Source organism: Anabrus simplex, chromosome 4 (genome assembly GCF_040414725.1).
Source record: "Anabrus simplex isolate iqAnaSimp1 chromosome 4, ASM4041472v1, whole genome shotgun sequence".
NCBI lineage: Eukaryota > Metazoa > Arthropoda > Insecta > Orthoptera > Tettigoniidae > Anabrus > Anabrus simplex.
Genome location: NC_090268.1, coordinates 45,103,969 through 45,128,661, shown reverse-complemented (window position 1 = coordinate 45,128,661; position 24,693 = coordinate 45,103,969). Strand labels below are relative to the sequence as shown.

The 24,693-nt window shown below is 39.6% G+C and overlaps 1 protein-coding gene across 1 annotated transcript in view; it reads right to left on the bottom strand.

Annotated features, from left to right (window-relative positions):
* The window catches only part of SLO2 (slowpoke 2), a 525,845-nt gene that overhangs the window by 454,378 nt on the left and 46,774 nt on the right, over window positions 1-24,693 (bottom strand). Inside the window, exon 2 of the mRNA XM_068227345.1 lies at window positions 14,652-14,731. Coding sequence (XP_068083446.1) covers window positions 14,652-14,731 — 80 coding nt within the window. The remainder of the gene's footprint in view (window positions 1-14,651; window positions 14,732-24,693) is intronic.

Genomic DNA, 24,693 nt, shown 5'->3' with positions numbered 1-24,693 from the left:
GCCCGGTATAACAACAACAATAATAATAATAATAATAATAATAATAATAATAATAATAAAAAGACCGGGCGAGTTGGCCGTGCGCGTAGAGGCGCGCGGCTGTGAGCTTGCATCCGGGAGATAGTAGGTTCGAATCCCACTATCGGCAGCCCTGAAGATGGTTTTCCGTGGTTTCCCATTTTCACACCAGGCAAATGCTGGGGCTGTACCTTAATTAAGGCCACGGCCGCTTCCTTCCAACTCCTAGGCCTTTCCTATCCCATCGTCGCCATAAGACCTATCTGTGTCGGTGCGACGTAAAGCCCCTAGCAAAATAATAATAATAATAATAATAATAATAATAATAATAATAATAATAATAATAATAATAATAATAATAATAATTGTACCGGGCGGTACACCTCCGCGCCGCTAATTCAAACATTGCGCCAGTTGAAACTCCTCTACAGGAGGAAGCCTGAACTTTAACAACCATGATAATTCTAAAGTTTCTCAGAATATGTCGCTATTGTAAATTTTGTGGAGTTCTGAACTGTGTCCTTTTCGATTTATATTTGTTTTCTCTGTAGTGAGAAGTGTGAACATTCTCTTCTAGATGGCACTACTGAAGAATTACAATTGTGCACCCTGGTGCGAAGTGAAGGGACTGTTTTTTTTAATAGAAATTTCGTGTTCATAAGTTTGTTCTTTGTTAAATTTCTTTCAGTCATTTTTTGGGTTGGCAGTATAACCCTTCTCCTTCCGCTTGTTCTGAATTTAGCCAATCCCGAATTTCTCTAATTAATTTTTGACCAATTACGTATGTCTTCTCCGATATGGATATGTTGCTTGATCCTAGCGAATAAAATTGAGGTGGGGGGTGTAGGTTCTCATTCATGAAACGTCTCGAATTTTCCGCGAGGGTATATAAACTGCTAATTGTCTTGTCTCCTGGCCACTTCAGTAACATCTTTCCTTGTGTGATTATATAGCAGGGGGTGGGAAGCGCCTCTTTCTTCAGGCATCAGTTCATCCATCAGATAATGGCCTTTTAAGAACTTCTTTGCTTGCTAGCTCAGCAGTTTAACCCTCGGGGCAGGTTCGAAACTTTTATCATGTAACCTTCCTTTAAAATGTAAAAGACACTTGGTATAAAGTTCTATCTCTTTAACTACAAATTGGGATAGAGAGTGCCTAACCCTCTCGAGCTCCCATTCATGGTGTTTTGAGGTGACTACGTTTTCATAACAGTTTCCCTTCTTTTGTAATGTGATAAAGTTTTCCTATCGTGTCACCTCCGTAGTATGGGATTAGCCCTTGCATAAGCGGCCTAAGAGCCAAATAGGTTTTAAAAAGGTGTATTAGGAGTGCAAGTTACGCCTCCATTCAACTCAGAATTTTGGGGCATGTAATTGACCTGTTTCTTTACTTAATAGGCCTCAGTAGATTGGGTATTTTTACCCCTGTTCTTGTGTGCCTGGAGGAAAGCTTGAAGGTGGAGTTTGGTGTGGCCTTTGATGGGCTTGAACTTTGAGAGCGGGTTTGCTCTTTCTTAAAAGTAGATTTTCTGTGTGCCTCGAGGAGGCTTTTCCGGGTAATTGGGAGCTAGTGCTCCTTGGTATGATTGGGGTTTTCTGCTCCTTTGTTGAACCTTATACATAAGTAAAGTTGGGCTCTTTGCTCAAGGATTGTGTGTCTGGGGGCTCGAAGCCCAAAACCATTAACAAATTGTAATTGTACATTCTTAATTTGTTGATATACAACTGAGTTCCTGTTATACTTGTTATTTCTTGATCTCGAAAAGAAAATATAACCTTTGTTAAATTTTTAATTAATTTTAATTTCGTTGTTGAGACCTATTCCACCCAGCACCTTCTTTCACCTCTAACTACCACGGATAACTCCGTAACAACAACAACAATAATAATAATAATAATAATAATAATAATAATAATAATAATAATAATAATAATAATAATAATAATAATAATAATAATAATAATAATAATAATAAAACGTCTCTTTTAAAAACGGCGAAGTTTCCAAATTTTATCCCACAGGATTCCTTAAATGAGCAGGAATTCAACACTTCAGAGTTGTCACATTTCAGCATCCTCAAATACTACCGAACTCAACGAAGATCGAACCCACTATCTTTGGAACAGAGGGACAATCACTGAGGTCACCAGTGGCAAAGCCTACCATAGACACAGCTTTTGGCTAATTGCTAAATATGGGACTGATGACCTTAATGTCAAAAAATCCTTCAAAATGAAGCAACAACAACAACAACACCCTCACTGATAACGTGGGAGATAACGAACCTGTTTCATACATGATTTGACAATTAACTGTAACATTTACCTGTGATGGAATTATCGGAATTAAATTCAATCCAATGGTATTATATATTGAAAAGTGATGTGCGAATGTTATCGAACTGATTTTGAGAGCTCATTATGAGGGGAAAGTACACTTCCTGCCTATTATTACCTGGAATAAATAATGAATATGGAACATATTTCCTGCTTATGATTTATACATCATAAACTGCGTAATTTTGTACTGCGCCAAGCAAGACACGTCATATTCAATAATAATGAAAAAATATGAGGTAGTTGAACCGGATATTGGGTTCAATGAACACTGGAAGAGTTTGAATGTATACAGTTGAAAATAAGCTCTAAAATATAGCTCTAGAATCTAGAATATTTATGAGGCTTATGTAATATCCTTTAATAATAATAATAATAATAATAATAATAATAATAATAATAATAATAATAATAATAATAATAATAATAATAATAATAATAATAATAATTCCGTCTCGGTGGTGTACTAGTTAGCGTGCTTAGATGCCACCTCCGGAGGTCCGGGTTCGATTCCCGGCTCTGCCACGAAATTTGAAAAAATGGTACGAGGGCTGGAACGGGGTCAACTCAGCCTCTGGAGGTCAACTGAGTAGAGGGGTGTTTGATTCCCTCCTCAGCCATCCTCTAAGTGGTTTTCCGTGGTTTCCCAGTTCTCGACCAGGCAAATGCCGGGATGGTATCTAACTTCAGGCCACGGCCGCTTCCTTCCCTCTTCCTTGTCTATCCGTTCCACTGTTTTCATCCCCAACAGAGGCCCCTGTTCAGCATAGCAGGTGAGGCGGTCTGGACGAGGTACCAGTCCTCCTCCCCAGTGTATACCCCGACCGAAACTCTCACGCTCCAGGCCAATGCCCTTCAGACGGTAGAGATGGGATCCCTCGCTGAGTCCGAGGAAAATCCAACCCTGATGGTAAACAGATTAAGAAAGAAAGAAAGAAAGAAAGAAAGAAAGAAAGAAAGAAAGAAAGAAAATTATTAATAATAATAATAATAATAATAATCTTGTCATTATTGTTTTCTGCCTGTAGAAAAAATTGGCAGGTTTGATGCCGCCTGAGTCCGGTGGTGTGTGTATGTGTTGCAGTTCGACTGCTTCTTGTTCGTAGATTTACCGGCTTAAAAAAAGGCTCATGTGGGGCTGAATTTCGGCACCTCGGCAGTTCCGAAACCCATAGAAATAGGTAGTGGGACGAAAAACTAATAAGATCATTATTACTAAACACAAGAGTGAAGTTAACTATGGGCGAAAATTCCTTGAACTGAAGAAGGAGTCTTAAAACGCTGCGGTGATCGATAGGTCAGCAAGAACGATGTTAAGGAACTGAAGATCGACTTGAAAAGTTTGTTGCAATCGACCAGTCGATCGCTATCGATGGATTGCGCACCGCTGATATTTTATGATGATTTATTTTAAGAAGAGCCTTACTTTACAGTCATGGAGAGTCTTTTAAACAACAAGGATTTGATATTTCAGCCTTTATATAATTTTATCCATTTCTTGTTCAGTGAAATCTTTATCTTTTCGTTTTAATTTAAGTTACAGCCGACGATATCCAGGATACAAGGACGAATCCTGTATTAGCGGACTTTCATTAATTTGTATTATAAGGCGGGACTTCTGTGAACTCCTTTGTAAGCACTACTATTACATGAAAAGTGCTTTTCAATCGGTCATATACGGTGTGGACAGAAATTCCTATTCCGGACATAGGCGCTGAATTACAGGCTTACGAGCTTACGCCTGAAGCTACACAAATAGCATTATCCTGAGTGAAATTACTACAAACTTCAGAACAACAGACGATCCACGCTGCCAACTTAGTTATTAATCATTCCTCATGCTCTTCAAACATCACAGCGTGTTTATTTTACATTCGCCATAGCTGGTCCAATACCACAAGAACACGTATCAGCACTTTGATTAGAACTACAAATAAACTAATCTGAATGTGTTCTATTCCCTTTAAACTGAATTCTTTCTCTCACTACTATAAGAACAGAAGGCGAAGAGGAATATACAAATATTTAAACGAATTCTTAAAGCTAGTTTGAACCACATATTCTTGGTTCAGCAACAATTTTTTTTTGCTTGTGGCTTTATGTCGCACCGACACAGGTCTTATGGGAACGATGGTATAGGAAACGTCTAGGAGTTGGAAGGAAGCGGCCGTGACCTTAATTAAGGTACAGCCCCAGCATTTGCCTGGTTTGAAAATGGGAAACCACGGAAACCATCTTCAGGCTGCCGACAGTGAAATTTGAACCCACTATCTCCTAGATGCAAGCTCACAGCTGCGCGCCCCTAACTACACGATCGGTTCAGGAACATACCAAGACAATAAAGAAGGGAGATTACATCTCCTCAGACACTGATAAATACACTACGTCCCACACACCACAAGTCAATATTTTCTCCAAACTCAAAAAAAAGTTGTATTATAACGTCTGAACGAACGTGATCTCTTTTAAGAAGAGCCCAAGTTTGTGCCTTACTTTACAGTCATCGAAAGACTTTTAAACAACAAGGACTTAATATTTCAGCCTTTGTATCATTTTACCCATTTCTTGTTAAGTGACACCTTTATCTCTTCGTTTTAAAACTATTTAAGCTATAGCTGACGATGTCCACGATACAAGGACGAATCCTGTATTAGCTGATTTTAATTTTAATTTGTATTGTAAGGTGGGACTTCAATGAACTCTTTCGTAAGCACTACTACTACTACATGAACAGTGCTCTTCAAGTGGTCATATACAGTGTGGACAAAAATGACACCGTTTTCTCCATCCACTCCAAACAGAGAGCGATAGCTAATATTGTTATAATTGTTACATAAACCCCGTGGTTTAGTAACAGGGTGTGTCTCATAAGCTGAACAGCGGAATTGCCTGATTGTGAGAAGCAGGGGATCAAGCAATTTGACTGAGGAAATCATCACCCTTATCATGTGACACTACATTATCTACAGGCCACTGGCTGGGCGACGACGGGTTAGGAAAGGCCTAGGAGTTGGAGGGAAGCAGCCGTTGCCTTAATTAAGGTACAGCCCCAGCATTTGTCTGGTGTGAAAGTGGGAAACCACGGAAAACCGTCTTCAGGGCTGCCGACAGTGGGATTCGAACCCACTATCTCCCGGATGCAAGCTTACAGCCGCGCGCCGCTAACCGCACGGCCAACTCGCCCGGTCTTTTGACTTTTGAAGAATGTCCGCACCGAATGTAGTTTTAAGGGCTTAAGTGAACTCTGCAGTGACTCACATTAGTGCTCGTAGTGATGCTGAAGTGACACTATGCATTGACTCATATTAGCGCTTGTAGTTGTAGAAAAAGATAAACTGCTAATCTAATCGACCGGATAACGATGATTACGAAAAGAATTGTAATTTTTAGGAATACATAAAGAACATATTTTAAATCCACGGCCTGTTTCCAGTCGTTCGATGGAACGAATGGAATGAATAAAGCTCCCATCTTAGTGGTGAGGATAGGAATTGTGCCGGCCGCCGAAGCCTGTCTCACTCCTCTGGGACAATGATTAAAGACTGACAGATTAAATGAAATGATACTGGAGAGTGTTGCTGGAATGAAAGATGGCAGGGAAAACCGGAGTACCCGGAGAAAAACCTGTCCCCCTTCTGCTTTGTCCAGCACAAAACTCACATGGAGTGACCGGGATTTGAACTACGTAAATCAGCGGTGAGAGGCCGCGCTGCCGCCTGAGACATGGAGGCTCAAATAAAGAGCATATTTTCATATTTATGTTTTATTAACATAAAATTCGTAGCTCATATCCCTAGCATATTTTCAACATTGCGTTGCTTATCTGAAGAGCTAGAACTGTGGAATTTTAGATATTAGAGGATTAGAAGTTATAAAACAGGTTACATACCTTCAGCGGACGATCAAGACATTCCTAGCCTTTGTAAGCGGACATGAGTTGAACATTATGGTATCATTCGTTATTTTCTCAAAGTTTCCTTCTGAATTCTCAATGGGTTTGCAATGACCTGGCAGTCTCACACATTAAAGTCATGGTAAACAGAGCTGTTCTCAGGACTCTCAAAATTTTGCCAATATTATATTTGAAAATGATCTTAAAAACACACCTATAACATTTTTCAATATTTAGTGCAACAGACAGTTACGACATTCTTAATTGTTTGTCTGTACTAACGGATAACTGTGGGAAGGGATTACCGAGAATGCCCCCGAGAAATGTTGCCAGTTATGTATTAAAGAGCTGTTTTCCCGTACAGATCCAAATATTATTAGTTATTGCTGGTAGTAATATGTGAATTAAGTAATAATGTTTGCATAAAAATTAATGTTACTGATTCAGTCGTTTTTTGTACTTTAAATACCTACATATATACATACATGTTAAACGAGAGAATAAAAGCTATTGTAACAGGTGCTTTTTAACATTTTTTCTATTCGTTACGGCATGTTTCCAGTAATAAAGCAGTCCATAAGGTTCATTGATTCGCGGGGAATTACCACGAGAGAATTAAATAGTTTGCTGCTAGTCCAATAAACGACACGATACGTTACAGAAAGGTGAATGTGGTCGGACAGATTTCTCTTAATATATTAAAGGAATTTTGGCAAAACAGAATGATATATGAGCCAACTTAAGTACCTAGACAATTTATTGTAATCTAAGAGTTTCATGCTGCTCTAAAAATTTTTACGAAATAGAATATTTTTTTTACAAGTTGCTTTACGTCGCACCCACAGAGATAGGTGACGATGGGACAGGAAAGGGCTAGGAGTGGGAAGGAAGCGGCCGTGGCCTTAATTAAGATACATTTCCAGCATTTCAGTGTGTTCGTAATCTTCGTGGCGTGCTGTTACTTTGTGTGTTCGCTCCGTGTGACTCACGCTCACTTGGTAGTTGTGTGGACATTTATTCGTGTCTTTCAGTGACTACGTCTACCTCGGAGTTTAATTAGCAGGGGGCCTATATGGGGAGGGTGGTCCTCCTCCCATATCACCGTTGAATATGCTCATACCGAACACTACACATCTGGTTTCTCATAGAGTCGGGAGTACTCTGGCTGTTCTAAACCCACCACTTACCTGTGACTGTAATACGGAGGCGAGTTTTCCGTCTGTTGTGGGGACAAACAAGCGAGCATTTGAAGAACCTTCAGGTAACATCGATAAGAAAAGATCAGTTACACCAAAAAACGCGACAGGTAATGTTTCGCAACAGATATATTCTCTCAATGATTCAGGGTCTAGCTCAGCTTCTAGTCAAGGTGATAGTGTTTCTGACTTGAATGCGGTCTAAGCCGTGCTTCCTCTTCAAAATAGCGAAGCACCGCTTCGGCTCAGTGCATATGATTATAACAAAGCTAACCGGTATCACACGGATTCTTCAGAGTCTTACTACATCTATGTGGAAGGCATAGAAGGAAACATAGGTAAACTACATCCGATGGAGTTTGGTGAAATGATTTATCGGGAGTGTCCATCTCAACGTCGAAACATCAAAGATATTTATTCCATAGGGAAAAATTCGTCTTGAAATGGAATTTCATTCAACACAAGCAGCAAACTAGTTCGTTAGTTCTACTTTGTTTTCCTCACATCAATTAGAAGATTACATTCCGTCTCACGTCATAACATGACAGGGTGTCATTCGAGATGTACATACAGAAATAGAGGAAGACGAACTATTATAAGTGATAGATTCTTCTGTTAAAATCAGACGAGTTCGTTGTATGTATAGGCGCACACTGAAGGAAAATGTTTCAACTGCTGTTCAATACGGATTTGTGTGGTTACCTCTCAGACTCTGCCAGACAGTGTGTCAATATATAGGACACGTTGTGAGGTGTCTCCATATGTGGCTTCAGTACGTATTTTGCTACAATTGCTAGCGCTTCGGACACATTAGTAACTACTGTTGCTCTCAGGGTAGATGCAATAACTGTGGTGAGTCTCACGCTACAAACCCCTGCTCAATGCCTCAGCATCAGTGCGTACATTGTCCTCAGTAAAGAGTGCCCCCAGTATAACAAACGATTAGAGATAAACGAGGTTTCGACCAAATTTAACATACCATTCGAGGAAGCTAAGAAAGCTGTTATGTTATGCTGAAGTGATTGAGACATTACCTCTCATACATGAGCAAGTTTTTCCTCTCTTACCAAGGCAACAAAATCACAAAATTACCGTTTTTCAACGTCAGCGACCTCCTCCGGAGTTACCCAGTGGGCCCAAACGCTCATCCACCTCAGCCGCACTTAACAGCACCCCGCAGTGCAAGTCTCTTGCTTGGCAGCTCTTCCCAACCACCACTTACCTCATCAGAATCCATTATTACTGGCATCCTTAACCTAGTTACACATCTTCACGGCATTCTTCTATCAAATCGTGGTATCCCTTCGGCATAGGAACTTCGCGAAATGATAGCACAAAACATTCATGGAAGCTTTTAAAATAAAAATATTGCAGTGGAACAGCCAATTAGCGCTGGCTCATAAACACTGTCTTTAAAAAGAATTACATGATCGGCACATCAACTTGGCAGCATTATCTGAGATTTGGTTTCGCGCTGGTATACCAGTTATGTTTCCTAGATATCGTGTTCTGCGTTCAGACAGAGATGATGGATATGGAGGAAGTGGTCTCTTAATAGGCAACAATATTTGTCACAGTGCAATATCCCTTACTTTATCCGGAGTTCTTTCATTCCAAGTGGTAGCGGCTCGTATCTTCCTCCCCACGGTGGCATTTGCATTAATATCTATTGTCCATCATGTATTGTAATTCAACCAGGCGAATGGGGCAGTTTATTTAACCAACTGCAACCTCCATACATATGCGGGAGATCTCAACGCCCATTATGTAGCTTGGGGGTGTGCTTATACGGACCGTGATAGAATAGCCATTCAAGATATGATGGATGACTACCGACTACCACCTGGTCATATTCAACGACGGTAGTCCTACTCTTATATCTCGCCGTGGATATCGACCTTCGTCAGTAGATGTAACTATTTGTTACATCTAACCTGGGAAGGACGACGATACTTCTTGGGATCTGATCATCTTCCCATCGAAATTCATTTATAAAATAGCTACAACCTTTTACGCCACCATAAAATGGAACACACAACGAGCAAATTGGATTGCCTTCAGAGAGAACATCGTACTGCAACCCTCTCCACCGAACCAATTAAAAATTCGACTGTTTAATACACATCATAAATGCTGTATCTTCGGTTAATATCCCAGTGAAACAGCCTCTCAGTTTTCCGAAACATTAAGGCATAGTGGGACACAGAATGCTCCCGAATAATTGCAATAAGAAAACTTACTTTTATGCAATATCGACGTCTTCCTCTCTGGGAAAATTATTCTCATTATCAACGTATCATTTCATTTCATTTCTAATTTTGCCGCAATTGCCCGGTTGGCGATTTTCACCCAACTGCGATCGCAATCATTTTATGTTACGGCCATTTAGTTACACGGAACTCCAGCTGGCGTTAAAAACTACCAACAATACTGCCCCTTGTAAGGACTACATCCAGTACTCGAAGTTATACCATCTCCCTCGCCCAGCGCATATTCTATTACTGGACATTTTAACAACATATGGACACGGGAAGAATTACCGTTGGACTGGACTACTAAAATTGTCATCCCTATTCTCATGTCCGGAAAGGACCCTAGTGACCCTTCTTCTTATAGAGAAATTGCTCTTTCCTCGTGTGTGGTAAAGACTCTGGGAGGAATGGTGAAAACAAGACTCGAGTGGTGGTTAGAACACCAGCAGCTGCTTCCTCAGTCGCTATGGATTCCGTCGTGGGAGAGGAACATTGGGCCATCTCAGTATATTCACTTCTGCAATAGAACATGCTTTTGCGATTAATGGATACCTTACGTCTCTCTCACTGGGTATCAGCTCAGCTTATGATAACGTCAGTATACCAGTTCTCTTCAGTAAGATTCAAACATTCGATATCCCCCCAGCTTTTATATACGGTCTTCAGACATTGTTACAAGAACAATATATCTACGTACGAGATGGTCATAGTCGTTTACATGGCTCTCGGCGCGTGTGTAATGGTCTCCCACAGGGTTCAGTGCTCAGTCCGTTTTTGTATACAACTTATTCTGCTGATTTTGAGCATATGTTCAGTCCCTTGATTCACGTTTTACAATATGCGGACGATGTGCGTATTTACACTACTTCCTCCAGCTTTGAGGTTACATCTCTTCGCTAACATTATATGGCCTGCGATCTGGCAAAAGGGTTGCATGATAATGGTCTTATCTCCATCGAAATCTACTGTGGTGACTTTTACCCGGAAGAGGACTTTACCGCAGCTTGTTGATATCCATTTAGGACCATTCACATTTCCAGTGAAATCATCATTACCGCCTATTGGGTATCCACTTTAATAGTCGACTAACTTAGGGTGGCCATATTCCTCACATTCTTTCAAAAATTGAACGAGCGATTTATATTCTCTGCTTTGTGACCCGTACCTGGTGGGGAGCTGATCCTGTTATACGTTTGACTCTGTATCATTCTATGATACGCTCCATGAACGGTTATGGGAGTTTTTGTATGGGAATGCTCCTACACACGTCACAAAGAGACTCGACACCATTCAATTTCGAGCGATCCGCATCTGTTTGGGTGCTATGAGATCCACACCAACAAATGCTCTCTTAATAGAAGCTGGAGAATTGTCTTTGCAAATGCGCCGAGAAATGATGGGCAAGAAATTTCTGTTACAACGTTCTGCTATTTCACTTCAATGATTGACCGTTATCGAGGGGAGACATGGACGACGCTCACGATTCAAGGCACAGCTTCTGTTACGCTGCTACAACGAACTGAAAACGATGATCTCACCAACTCTCAAAACACGAACTATGCTCGGATTTGAAGCCATCTTTCAGTTTTCTTCACATCGACTGCCGGTATACTATCTACCTAGATATCTTACCACAGAAGCTCATACACAGAAATACATTCCGGCTCTGATTCGCTCCATGTGGCCCAATAGTACTAAAATCTTCAGGAAGCGAAAATCATACTGAAAATCGGGTTCTATTATTATTATTATTATTATTATTATTATTATTATTATTATTATTATTATTATTATTATTATTATCTGTTTCACATATCTGTTTAACTGATATAACGAGTTACATTACGTCACACCGGAGTACCGGAATTTTTCTCTTGAACTTAATGTTCATCTTACGTAGTTTAGCTATCCTCTGTTGAATGGTCTCTTTCACAGTTTTCCAATTACACAGTTCAAAACAATTAGGAGAACATGTTTTGTAATGTCTGGTATGTGAACGTTAATTTGGTAGATGGGGTTCCAATGGTAGTACAACATACCTTGAGACCTTAGCTACACAGGGTTTGTCAAATCGAAGTTATACTCCATCTGTAGGCGTAGTCATGCATTAAACTGTTAGGTGAAAACTCAAAACAAAGTGAATAGAGGTATGTCCGTGTGTCTTTGTGAGGTACACAGACTACTGCGGTCATTTGAGCACGTTGTACGTAAACCAGCACATCCCATGAAACATCTTAACGAGGTTCAAGTCGCAAGGGCCGTCACTTTGATCCAGGAAGGATGGACTTTTCTTCGTGTTACTGCGGATATCAATGTCTCTCAATCAGTTATTCAACGCTTGTTGAATCGCTACAACGAGGCCAGTTCATAAGGAGGGTTGGAGGAGGGCGTAGACGCATGATAACCCCACAGTATGACCGATATCTGGCCATCTGTGCATTGCGGCGTCGTTCAGCAACTGTCAGAGAACTGCAACAAGACCTCAGGAGGGTCACTGGAGTCACGGTGTCTGACCAGACAGTAAGGAACAGGTTAAGAGAAGTGTCTTTACGACCCAGAGGTCCTGTTCTAGTGCCCCGTTTAACGCAGCAGCATCATCACGCAGCTCGCCTTCTGTCTGCCTGCACCCACGTCAACTGGCAACGTCGCCAATGGAGACCTGTGTTGTTCACAGACGAGTCCAGATTTCCCCTGAAACATCGTGGTGGACGTCAACGTGTATGGAGACGCCGTGGTGAGCAGTACACGCTAAATGTTGTCCAGGAAGGCGACCGATTCGGAGAAGGTTCTGTGATAGTGTAGGGTGGCATCAGTACTGATGGCCGTACGGATCTTGTCGTCGCCGTGGTAATCATACCGCTGCGGGGTACATCGAGCAGATACTGCTACAGCATGTGTTGGTTGCTGCATACGGTGTTGGCCCAGAATGTGTACTCATGCACGACAAAGCCAGGGCTCATGTAGCGCGTATCACCAGAGCTGTCTTGCGAGAACTGGATATTCAAGAGATGGAATGGGCAGCAGTGAGTACAGACCTTCGATCATGTGTGGGATAGGCTTGGTAGAAGTGTTCGTGGGCGTCCTGTTTGACCACAGGCTCTCCAAGACCTCGAACAGGCTCTCATTGAAGAATCGGATCTGATACCACAACATGACTTCCGTTGACTTACATGGAACATGCCTCGTATGTGCAAGCTGTGATAAATGTTCGTGGAGGACATATACCATACTGAAGCTCCCCAACTGTGATAAAAATCCACCCTGGAGGACTGTTATCACTTTATTTTTACCCCTATTTGGTCATTTCCGCTTGTGTTCTGAAAATTAACGCGAATCCATCTATGTCCTTTTGTATACTTCAACGGTAAAGAATAACGATTTAGTTGGTAATATACCTAGGTGTGAGGTATCGTTTTGTGGAGGGTGGCTTACGTTCAAAAACATATTCCCCCAATTTTTTGAAGTGTGTATCTACGACCATGATCACTAGCCATCTGGCAGCGTAATCCATCTACCTTTCTGATGCTTAGATTGGTGCTTTCACGACCTGGAACCATGGACATTATATTTTGTGTTTGTGACGCGTGAATTTAGAAATTATCTATGATAACTTTACGTTTCCAACAAACATTACTCTGCTTCCTCAGTTTTAGCTTGTAGTTCGCTATAGCACACAAGCGCTGACCTTCGGTCAGAGTCATTTGACAAGTCTTGAACGAGGAGAAGGAGTCTGGTCTTTCTCATACACAGTCAGTCTCTCCCATTCTTAAAATTTCTCATACAAAGTCTCTTCATAGCTGGTAAGATCCATTAACCAGCAAATTTTCTCCCTGTAGGTTGGTATTTAATGGTATTTAAACGCAAGAGACCTAATGCGTTAGACTTACTGATAAGTTTGTGATCAGTACAGTGATTAATTTAAGGCCACGGCCGATACCTTCCTAATCCTAGTCGTTTCCAATCCTTGCGTCGTCAAAATTCGTCACTGTGTTAGTGCGATGACCAAGCGAGTGGTTACGCTGTTTGATTCACGTAAATGTCAACTTGCGTTCGGGAGATAGTGGGTTGGAACCCCACTGTCTGCAGCCCTGAAGATGGTATTCCGTGGTTTCCTATTTTCATACTAGGCAAATGTTGAGGCTATACATTAACTAAGGCAACGGTCACTTCCTTCCCACTCCCAGCCCTTTCTTGCCCATCGTTGCCGTAAAACATTTCTGCGTCGATTCGAAATAAGGGAAATTGTGATAAATAAATAAATAAATAAATAAATAAATAAATAAATAAATAAATAAATAGATAAATAAATAAATCCACAGTGCAAATTGAAGGAATACTGTGCTAAGAAGAAAGCTCACCAGAGATGGGAACCACGTGCTCCAAGGGGCCTCAACGAAACAACAAAAATAAATAAATAAATAAATAAATAAATAAATAAATAAATAAATAAATAAATAAATAAATAAATAAATAAATAAATAAATAAATAAATAAATACTGAAACGCTGTGAACATCCCCGGGTGTTATTGAAGATTATAGGGAAGTTATTTAAAATCATGGTAAACGAACACGTCAGAGCTTCTCCACGAACATGGTGTTATATGTGCAACTGTTATTGCGTATGCAAACTTAGGTGATCCGCTCCACCCCGTGAGGGTGGTGGATGAAATCTTTCAGTAGGATAGGATAGACATTATGTGGCACTTACAGTGATATCAACGAGCTTGTACTGCCCAGGACTCAAAGTGGAATGAATTACTCCGCAGTGAGTAAAGCTTGCCACATATAAGAACAAGGGGATACTGAAGGTGGGAGTGAGCTGTGGTTATAAAATGATCATCAGTGAAATGGATAGAGCGCGGGCAATGCTGTGCTGAATCATTAAAGCAAGCCTTGACATTCACTGAGCGCCGCTCATATCGTTAATGATTTAAAAATAATTAAAGCTGTACTCACTGGAGCGTTGGTTCTTGATGAAGTAAAGTTGTAAGCGTTCCTTGAAGGTGTTCTCGTTCACGTAGTATTCCACACGGACCCTGAAATGAATAGAAAGCCATAATATGAATATATTCGGTGCACTTATTCATATACAGATAGTAACTTAATTACATAATTTTACAGTATTGAGAAATATACCCGAGATTCTTTAAAAATATATATATTTAAAATCTTACTATAAGATTAGAATTAATTATAATAAAAATAATAAAAAACATCAAGTGGCCAACGGAGATACGTTTCTCCAACATTCTAGAATGTAACTTTTAGGATCATGTCGTACCTATTTCAGTTTTAACGTAGGGATTTTAGTACTTATTTTTTTCTTTTTCATGTAGATTTTCTAGTTTCCACTTCAAGTGACGAATGTAACCGCCGTAATGAGTATAATTTAAAAGAAGCACGAGTGTGGACCCTAGGAGAACGTATCGACACGACGGCACAGAAGATGACTACCGCAGCAGTAGTCGAAACGTCTGGGAGAAGCGAGAGGAGTGGACCACGGCATAATAACCAGGAAGATTTTTATTGTATTGAAATTAAGGCGACACTCCGGAGATAAAAATCGCTATTTTGATCATTTTGGTGAAATTTTTTAATGACTGAAATTGAAAGGATTTGGTTTCTTTTTTCTGTCACGAAGTTATTCCGCTGAATTCAAACAATTTTTCACCGCAATAACGCTTTATTTAACAATTGTAATTTTACATTTAAATCCCATTTTCACCCATAATATTCTATAAAATGTAACAAAATTCGTATGGTATATATATCACAACTCTATTAAGAAACTTGAGTATGGCATTTTTGATTGCAGAAATTTTTCAAGTAGTAGGGATTTTTAAGTACAAAATTTTAGAACGTAGAAATTACACAATCGTTAGTGTGATATATCTCCTCATGTGAATTATGTACAGAAAAATCGATACGTAGTGCTTTAAATATACGTATTATCTACATAATTACGAATTTACATTACCGAGTTCGATAGCTGCAGTCGCTTAAGTGCGGCCAGTATCCAGTATTCGGGAGATAGTAGGTTCGAACCCCACTGTCGGCAGCCCTGAAAATGGTTTTCCGTGGTTTCCCATTTTCACACCAGGCAAATGCTGGGGCTGTACCTTAATTAAGGCCACGGCCGCTTCCTTCCCATTCCCAGCCCTTCCCTGTCCCATCGTCGCCATAAGATCTATCTGTGTCGGCGCGACGTAAAGCAACTGGCAAAAAAAAAGAATTTACATTAACAAGTTAATTACATTTCATGAGGAAAATGGAATTAAAAATTTAAAGAAAAAAATATTTTGGAAAACTATTAATTGTATATGAAATAAATGTTCGTGTTATCTCTGCTTTTATGTAGGTGACATTCGCACAAGTTTTCGTGAAAATCCATGCCTTACGTAAAAATATTTTTATCTCCGGAGTGTCGCCTTAATATGAAGTTCTGAAGCCTACCTATAGATAGCACTTTCCACTTTTGAGATTGCCACCTAGGATCCTTTGTTGGAACTTTCATATGTGTCATTTAGTAGGAAATGTAATAGTTAGCGGTCGGCAACTCTTTCTCTTCGGTCGTTTCTCAGGGTTGCTCATACTGAACATTATTCAACCAATCACAGTCCAGTCTGCCATTATAAAAGGAAGGACCAGCTGCCTGCTAAAGACTATCTTGACCATATGTTCAACGAAAGAGGTTCTCACCTCGTTTAAGACAGCTGGCTTGCTGGGGCAACAATTAAGGTAGGCTTCTTCATACTAGACCATGTGACTGCAAAATATCAAGTGGCCAACGGAGATACGTTTCTCCAACATTCTAGAATGTAGCTTTTAGGATCATGTCGTACCTGCTTCAGTTTTAACGTAGGGATGTTAGTACTTAATTTATTTCTTTATCATGCAGATTTTCTAGTTCCCCTTCAATTGACGAATGTAACCGCCCTAATGAGTATAATTTAAAAGAAGCACGAGTGTGGACCCTAGTTTCCCTTTTCTCAATTTTGTTTCTTGAGACAACGATTTACACAATTTTATTGCATCTTTCACTTTTCGGCCGTTACATTTCCTTCTTCCTAGTTATAAGGTGGTATTGGGTTATCCTCTGCATCACTGGGTCTTGGAACCCTTCAGGTTTTATTCTTATGGTTTATTAGGGGATCGTCTGGTTGTTGGCCTATTTTCCTTTCTTCTCTGATCTTTTGGAATTTAACTTATTGTTGATTATATTCGTAGTATTATCATAGGCCCTGATCAGTTGAGGATTCACTCCGTTCTTATGTGTATTTTCGTTGGCTTTCTTTAAAAATAGAAGGGTAAGGAGAGAGTTTGTTAGAATACGTGGAGGCTCGTACGCCTCGCAATTTGAGAGCTCAATATTCCTCTGTTATTAAAGAAGCTGCGCTCGCTGTCATCTTTTTATAAAGTTATTTAAGATCACGAATTGTTGTTAAGTGTGATCGATCACTATTTTTTATCTATTTGTCATGATTTCTTGTTAGTGAGAAAATAATCGAAAAGAGAAATAAAATATATTAGAAGTTTCCTTTATGCGGATATGTATTTGCCCAGACTTACGGCCGTGCCGTTTCTTTCCCCAGACCCTGTGGACCACCAGTAACATAAAACTTCATTACATACATGTAGAAACACTCACCTAATGTATTTATTACAAAACATTATATGGTGAAACTTAAAACCTGATATTTCACCCCGTTTACTATCATATTGTCTATTTCACAACTTTGTCGATGTATTTATGCAGTTGCTCGCAGTATCTTATTTATTATTATGTACAGCAAATCATCATCCGCAGAAAGCCTTATTCACTGCCTGTAAACAAGTTACGTATATACCTACCCTGAGTTCTACAGACTCAGTTTTTGAAAATATCAAAATTAAAATATAAATGAAAATGCCGTTTACTTGATAGTATTTTTTTTGTCAATACGCTTATTTACTAATGCAATAATATTGAAATATTGAAAACTAATGAGATATTCTCTTAATGAAGTCATGTAATACCAAACTATCACTCCTTTCACATTAATGTTTTCAAAAAGCAAATATATTTTAGAAACTTCTACAAGGTTATCAGCATCTTTTATAAGACAAATATTACTGCTTTAATTAACATAAACAAAATATTGCATGTCTTCCTATGAAAATCAAGAACCAGCAAGTGTTCAACTACGTCTTTTTAACACAATATTTGCATATTTTCTTCGAGCAAGACAAACGCACACGAGCAGCAGAGATAGACAGTATTTGTTCTTTCGCTATCCTTTCTCTCATTTATGGGGAATTTTTGCTCTTCTTCTGGCTGTTCAATGTCTGCAGGAATATCACCTTTGACGATTGGCGACACCATTGAGCGAACCTGACGTGACGACCTGGTGTTACATAAATGTGAAATCAAAGTATTCTTGTCGAGATTTTCAGCAACGGCTTTCAAAAATTGCTGTCTGGTAATCTTAGGTACATTTGTTTGTCTTATATAAATTACTTGGCCGTTTATTGCTGATACATATACAATTCTGAAGAATACACCCATGGGCTATCTAGTGCTCAGGCAATGGCATGAATAAACTGAGCTTCTCTGGTCAACAGTATTAACGCCTAATTGGAAGTGTTGTAGTATTCAGTAATCATAGGTTTTCCGGAAATCAAGCTGATGTCATCATCGTGGTGCATAGAAGAGTACATAATTACTGCTTGATTTTTCCATGGAACAAAACTAACCAGTGTACAATCTTTAGTACAATCAATCTGAGAATATCCAACGGTTATAGGCTTGACTGGAAGAAGTTCTTTTGGTATTTCTTCTTCTTTGTGTTTTGAGAGTTCCAACTGTTGTCAAGCCCTTCTTCAGTTCTTGCAGAATCTCCAATCACGAGTACCAATTGTCGGTTGTAACACTGATGTTCGTACTGAAAATGGGCCTGCATAAACAAAGCACAGCCTTGGTTGGCACTCGTTCCTCCTCATCCAGTCCAGATGCATCAGAACCTCTGCCTGTGTATACATTTTCCCAAATGCTTTTTCTTTACAGAACTATTACGCTGTATACAAGGAAAATATTCCAACATTTGCTAATGTTAATGATTTTGAGCATTTTTATGTTTATTGTATGTCGATGAAATGCTCATGCAGGGATTATGGTTAAATCAGAATGAAGGATAGGAACTGTGCCGGCTGCCGAAGCCTGTCGCACTCCCCTGGAACAATGATTAATGACTGACAAATGAAATGAAATGATAGTGGAGACTGTTGCTTGAATGAAAGATGACAGGGAAAACCGTAGTAAACGGAGAATAACCTGTTCCGCCTCCATTTTGTCCAGCACAAATTTCACATGGAGTGACCGGGATTTGAACCAAGGAACCCAGCGGTGAGAGGTCTACTCGCTGCTGTCTGAGCCATGCACTATAACAGAACTTAATTACAAAATAAAGAGATGAAGGAAGAGTAAATGATATTAATATTGGATACATTCAGTTACATCAAGACGCCATTTATCTTAGAAAGACTGCAGCACTCTATCACAGGATGTAACAAACTGGTTTTCCTACATGCTAAAGAAGTCTTTATCAAGCTGGTTTACTATATTATACTGAGTCATAATTCTGTATAAAGGTGTTGTGTTAGTTTTCGGTATGAACAATATATTCCGGAATCCACTGGGACTTATGTTTGGAACATGTATGTAAATTACTTCCCTGATTTTACTATCGTCAATTCTGTTATTTATTACTTTATGAAGGAAATACATACCCTGACAGTTTCTTCTGTGAGACAGTTCCCTAGCATCAACAGCTTTGAGTATCAGGCCATACGATTCGTAGTAGGGATAATAACGAAACCTCTTGTAATAAACATACATATCTGAGAAATTTCTTTGGACTTTCTCAATTAGATCGACATATTTCAAATGTGTAGGGGTTCCAGATAATTGAAGCATATTCTAGTCTTGATCTTACAAGAGTATTATACAATATTATCAAGGTCCTGTAAGAAAACTTAAGGACTTCCTGATAACCAATCCAATATACTGACAAAATTTTCATATGAGTTTTGAAATTTAGGTCGCTGGTAAATGCAACTCATAGATCACATACTTCACTAACTACGCGTAGTGATTTAACCTCGAATTCGTATTGATATTTGATACTAGATTTTCGTCCAGTAAAACTCACTGTTTTACATTTATTAATATTGAGTGTTAGGTTAATATCTTTCCTCCACTTATTTAGTTCTTTCAAGTCCATTTGAATTTGATTGCAGCCATAATTACTTCTAAGCTATTTAAATATCTTTAAGTCGTTGGAAAACAATAAAACTTCGGAAAATCTTACTCTTTCGGGGAGGTCGTTCAAAAACAATATGAATAATAATGGCTTCAAATTCGATCCTTATGGAACTCCTGAATGAGGGGTGAACTTATTAGATAGGTGCATTTTATACTTTACGACTTGAGTTCTGTTCTTGAGATAAGACATTAGCAGTTTGAGTAGTGACTGAGTAGTGTTGTCAGTGGATTAGGTAAAGCTCGCAGCATATGTACCGGTACATAGTCCCATGTACACGCCCTGGGAGAAATGAGAACATTACCATTCTCTAAATTGGAAGGATCCATTTTCGTGAACCCGGGCACCCAAATTATAGACAATTCAGTAATTATTTGATTTATTTATTCATTTCAAGCTGAAGGCAAATTAGAATCTGTAAAATTACAATCGACGCCCAATTCAATCAATATCCCTGGTTTCATTAAATATTACAGGGAAGGTATTTAAGATCATGGTAAACGAACAAATTAGAGCTCTCAAATAATAGTAATAATAATATGTCTTCGCCTTAATCCAGTTTCTTGATGCGGAGTCGGGAATGAAGTGAGATGAATTTATATGGTATATTTTTAAAAGACGGATTCCCTTCCTGTCGCCAACTTCAGATGATGGGCTAATGAACGTGAAATGCAATATAGTGAATGAAATTTGGTAAGAAGGTGAAATGGATCGGCTGTGGCGTATGAATTGGAACTCTCCTGACATTTGCATGGAATGAAAATGGGAACAAATGCTGGGACACTTCCTGTTCACAAGGCATAGCAGATTCCTTCCACCCCCTTACCAAATTTCATCTACCATCATTCATTTCATCTTCAGTAGCTCCTCAGTTGAGGCTGGCGACAGAAGTTTATCTGGCCATAAAAAGTATGGAATATAATTTCCTTTCACCTCATCCCCGACCCCATATCGGGAAACGATATTAAGGAGTTGACATCCATTTAGTTATTTCTGCCCCTTCCCTCGAATATTGTCGTCGAAAATCTGTACATGTATTAGTATTGCGTTAATACATTGAGGTTGAAGGCCGTACGCCGTACGGGCTGAGTCATTTATTACGGAGAACGAAGGCCGTACGGCGTACGTCTCTGGTCTTTATCGTTGTTACTACGAAATAAACGTACTATGTGCGCTGGCGATAAGAATTTATTCATACAATTCTAAATAAAAAATGGTGACAGAAAACTACAGTTCTACACATCATATTTTTCCTTTCAAATCGTATCAGAGCTGTGTCGACTCGACAACAATGTGCACGTAATGGCGGCCGCGCGTGAACATGGACTAAAGAACAGTGATTTATACCAACCGAATAGACTTAACAACTACGCAAAATATTTATGTACTAATTATTACGTAGATTTATTACTTATACAAATATTTGTGAACCGAGCTCGATAGTTACAGTCGCTTAAGTGCGGCCAGTATCCAGTAATCGAGAGATAGTGGGTTCGAACACCCCTGTCGGCAGCCCTGAAGATGGTTTTCCGTGGTTTCCCTTTTTCACACCAGGCAAATGCTGGAGCTGTACCTTCATTAAGGCCACGGCCGCTTCCTTCCCATTCCTAGGCCTTTCCTATTCCATCGTCGCCATAAGACATATCTCTGTCGGTGCGACGTAAAGCAAATAGCAAAAAGAATTGTGAAGGGCCCTGAAACCAAATAAACTCAATATCAATCTTATTTTACTAGTTAAAGTTTATACCCTGAACTTAAAAATGGTGCAGAACCTACTCATTTCAATCAATTATTTCCATGGTAAGTAATCTATCAATTGTATTATACTGTAGTTTTTGCAGATATGAAGCAGAAAGTGTGAACTCAAATACTGTATAAAGAAAAAATCCTAGTATTTAATTTAAAAATCCGAAATTAGTGAAACATGGGCAGTGCGGAGGATGTAAACATACGAAAGTGAGCAAGACCTCAATGTATCAATGTACTGAGGAGACAATACAAGGAGGTAAAAGAAATGGTTTCTGGAAAGAGAATTTGAATTCTTTTTGTCTTGCCATCCTTTGTCTCACTTCTTCCTTCGAGGCAAAACAGTTCATTCCCCACCACAGTCGTGACAGGAATCTAGAAAGGGGTTCAAAGAAAGAGTTATGATTTAAATAGTGGTGAAAGAAGCTTACTTTTTTTCTAATCGATATTTGATGTTTCTATCCGCGTGCCCGTCGCTAAATTACTCGGAGCAGTCCGGTTTGATTTATGACGCTGTGCTGTTAAGTTTCATGTCGTGGCATCTAAATTAACTTTCTCATTTCGTTATCGCTGAATACAAACCAGCGCTGATGTCTTTATTAGGCACGAATGTTCGCTCGAGCTTGCTTATTTCCTTCCCTAAGTGGCTCTTGATTTGAATATTGCGAGCAGACAATGCAGTGTCGAGACACTGTGCCTGTGTATGGTATGTGTATAGCATGTGACGAATGACGGGAGAGATTCGTGATTTCATATTTGCCCTTTGAAACAGAGGCCTAGAACTTACAAGTATTATATCCTTGGGAGAATAACATTGATTTATGTGTTATACGAGGGCTGTTAATAAAGTAGTGGCGATATTGATATAATGTAATATTTAATGAACTAACAAGTACAACTGAAGTGGTCGATGTAAAAGGGCACATAGACTTATGGACCTGTTTTACGGAGAATACATAGGTTTGTCCACCATTTTCTTTAGTTAATGTTAATGAAAGATTCAGAGGGATATGTTGAAAACTGATGTTGCTACACCTGTTTAAAGTTGGCTGTGCAACTTTTCCCAGTTCATGGCCAAAGATTCTCGCGGTGTGATAGGAACTTATAAGTAGGGCTATGGGAGTTCTAAATCAGCTGAGTCAGCACTTTTTTGCTGAGTCAGCACCCGAGGTCATTGACCCCGGCAAAGGTCATTGACCCCGTGACCGCGACGTCACGATAAGTGCTCTTGTTTGTAGACAAAGCCACGTGCTTGTTTACAGCTGTCAAGATTACAGCTGCTACCTTTAAACAAGAGTGCATCGCTAACCTCAGTGCTGTCATCTTGAGGGCTGTTAAAAAGCACGAGGCTTTGTTTATAAACAAGAGCACGTGGTCGTGACGTCACGGTCACGTGGTCATGACGTCACGGCGTCAATAACCTTGACCGGGGTCAATGACCTCGGGTGCTGACGCAGCAAAAAGTGCAGACTTAGTGGATTTACAACTCTCATAGCCCTACTACTGAACTTTCGACTTATAAGACAGTACATTAACCAGAAAGAAGTGATTGGATATGCCAAGCCTTATGTTACTGCAAGGGTATTTTGCGTCAAAAATCCTTCTCCATTTTCGAAGTTGCAATGGAAGTAGACCTAATCCTAAACTGGGTTATGTTTTCATCTCCATTCTTTTTGGACAAGCCAGTATTCAGAAATGAAGACCCATTCACAACAATGAAGTATGTGATCATAAACACAATGAGAGGTGGTCCTGTTTTGTATTCTCACATTTTCACTGCAAATTTCAAACGTTTTCGCATTTGGAAATATTCTTAAAAACAAGAAAACTTCACCATTGAAAAGACCACTCTCCCCGGACATCAACAAAAAGAAAATGAAGGATATAACGAGCCTGTACAAATTTGTGTCTGAAGATGATGCTGGTTTATTGAGGGGATGATAAACCAAGACCGAAAGGTAAATGAAGTAAGGCCGTTTGGTATTATTCTCTGACAATACTGATCTATTGTAGGCATTTCATTTTTACACAAACTTAATTGTTTGTGTTAACATTGGATAACATTTAATTTAAAGCACTGTATTTAAGGCTTGTTTGTTGAATGTTACCTTCGAAAACGTAATCTGTATAAAACACGGCTAGTAATATTGATTTAAAGGTTCTTTCTTATTTAATTCGTGAGCCATGTAAATCATATTTTACATGAATGTATAATGCTGTATAATAACAAAACACTGCAGTATGGAAAATAAATAAACACTGAAGAAGAAAAGAGAAATATTTCATTTCCTTTTTTCTCCAAAATGAGTCTTCATCTATGTGCCCTTCTTACGTCGACCGACTCAACTGCTTTACATTCCTTCACTGCAGTCACCTACAAAGTCTATTACCTTGTGCCAAATATCAGGAAGGCGTTATCTGTTGATGACAATGACAGAGTGGAGTACAGATGCAACATCAGGAAATCGTCGGCCACGGAGGTGTTCCTTCAACATCGGAAACATGTCTAATTCACAAGGACTCATGTCTGGTGAGTACGGAGGATGTTCCAAGATCTCCCATTGTCACCGTTGCAATAAGTGCTTGACATTGCTTGCGATATGACAACGTGCATGGCCATACAACACGATAGGGCGTTCGCCTCGCAATAAACGCGGGCGTTTGCACCACATAGTCGGACGCGGATGTCGCTCCAGAAATCGGCAACATTAGTAACTGTCCCTCAGGCACAGCATGCGTAAGGACAACAATCATCATAAGTTTCCCCCGACTGGGGTCCTGTCGAAATTTATGTGACACCATTCATTCGATTGACGCTTTAATTCAGGCTCGTAGGCTCATGCCCACATCTCATTAACACGCTGCAAAAAATGCGTCTTTTTCGTTGCTGTATCTGTCCAGGTGGAGTCAGCCAGTGCATATCGCTGCCATTTCTGTATGTCGGCGAGTAGATG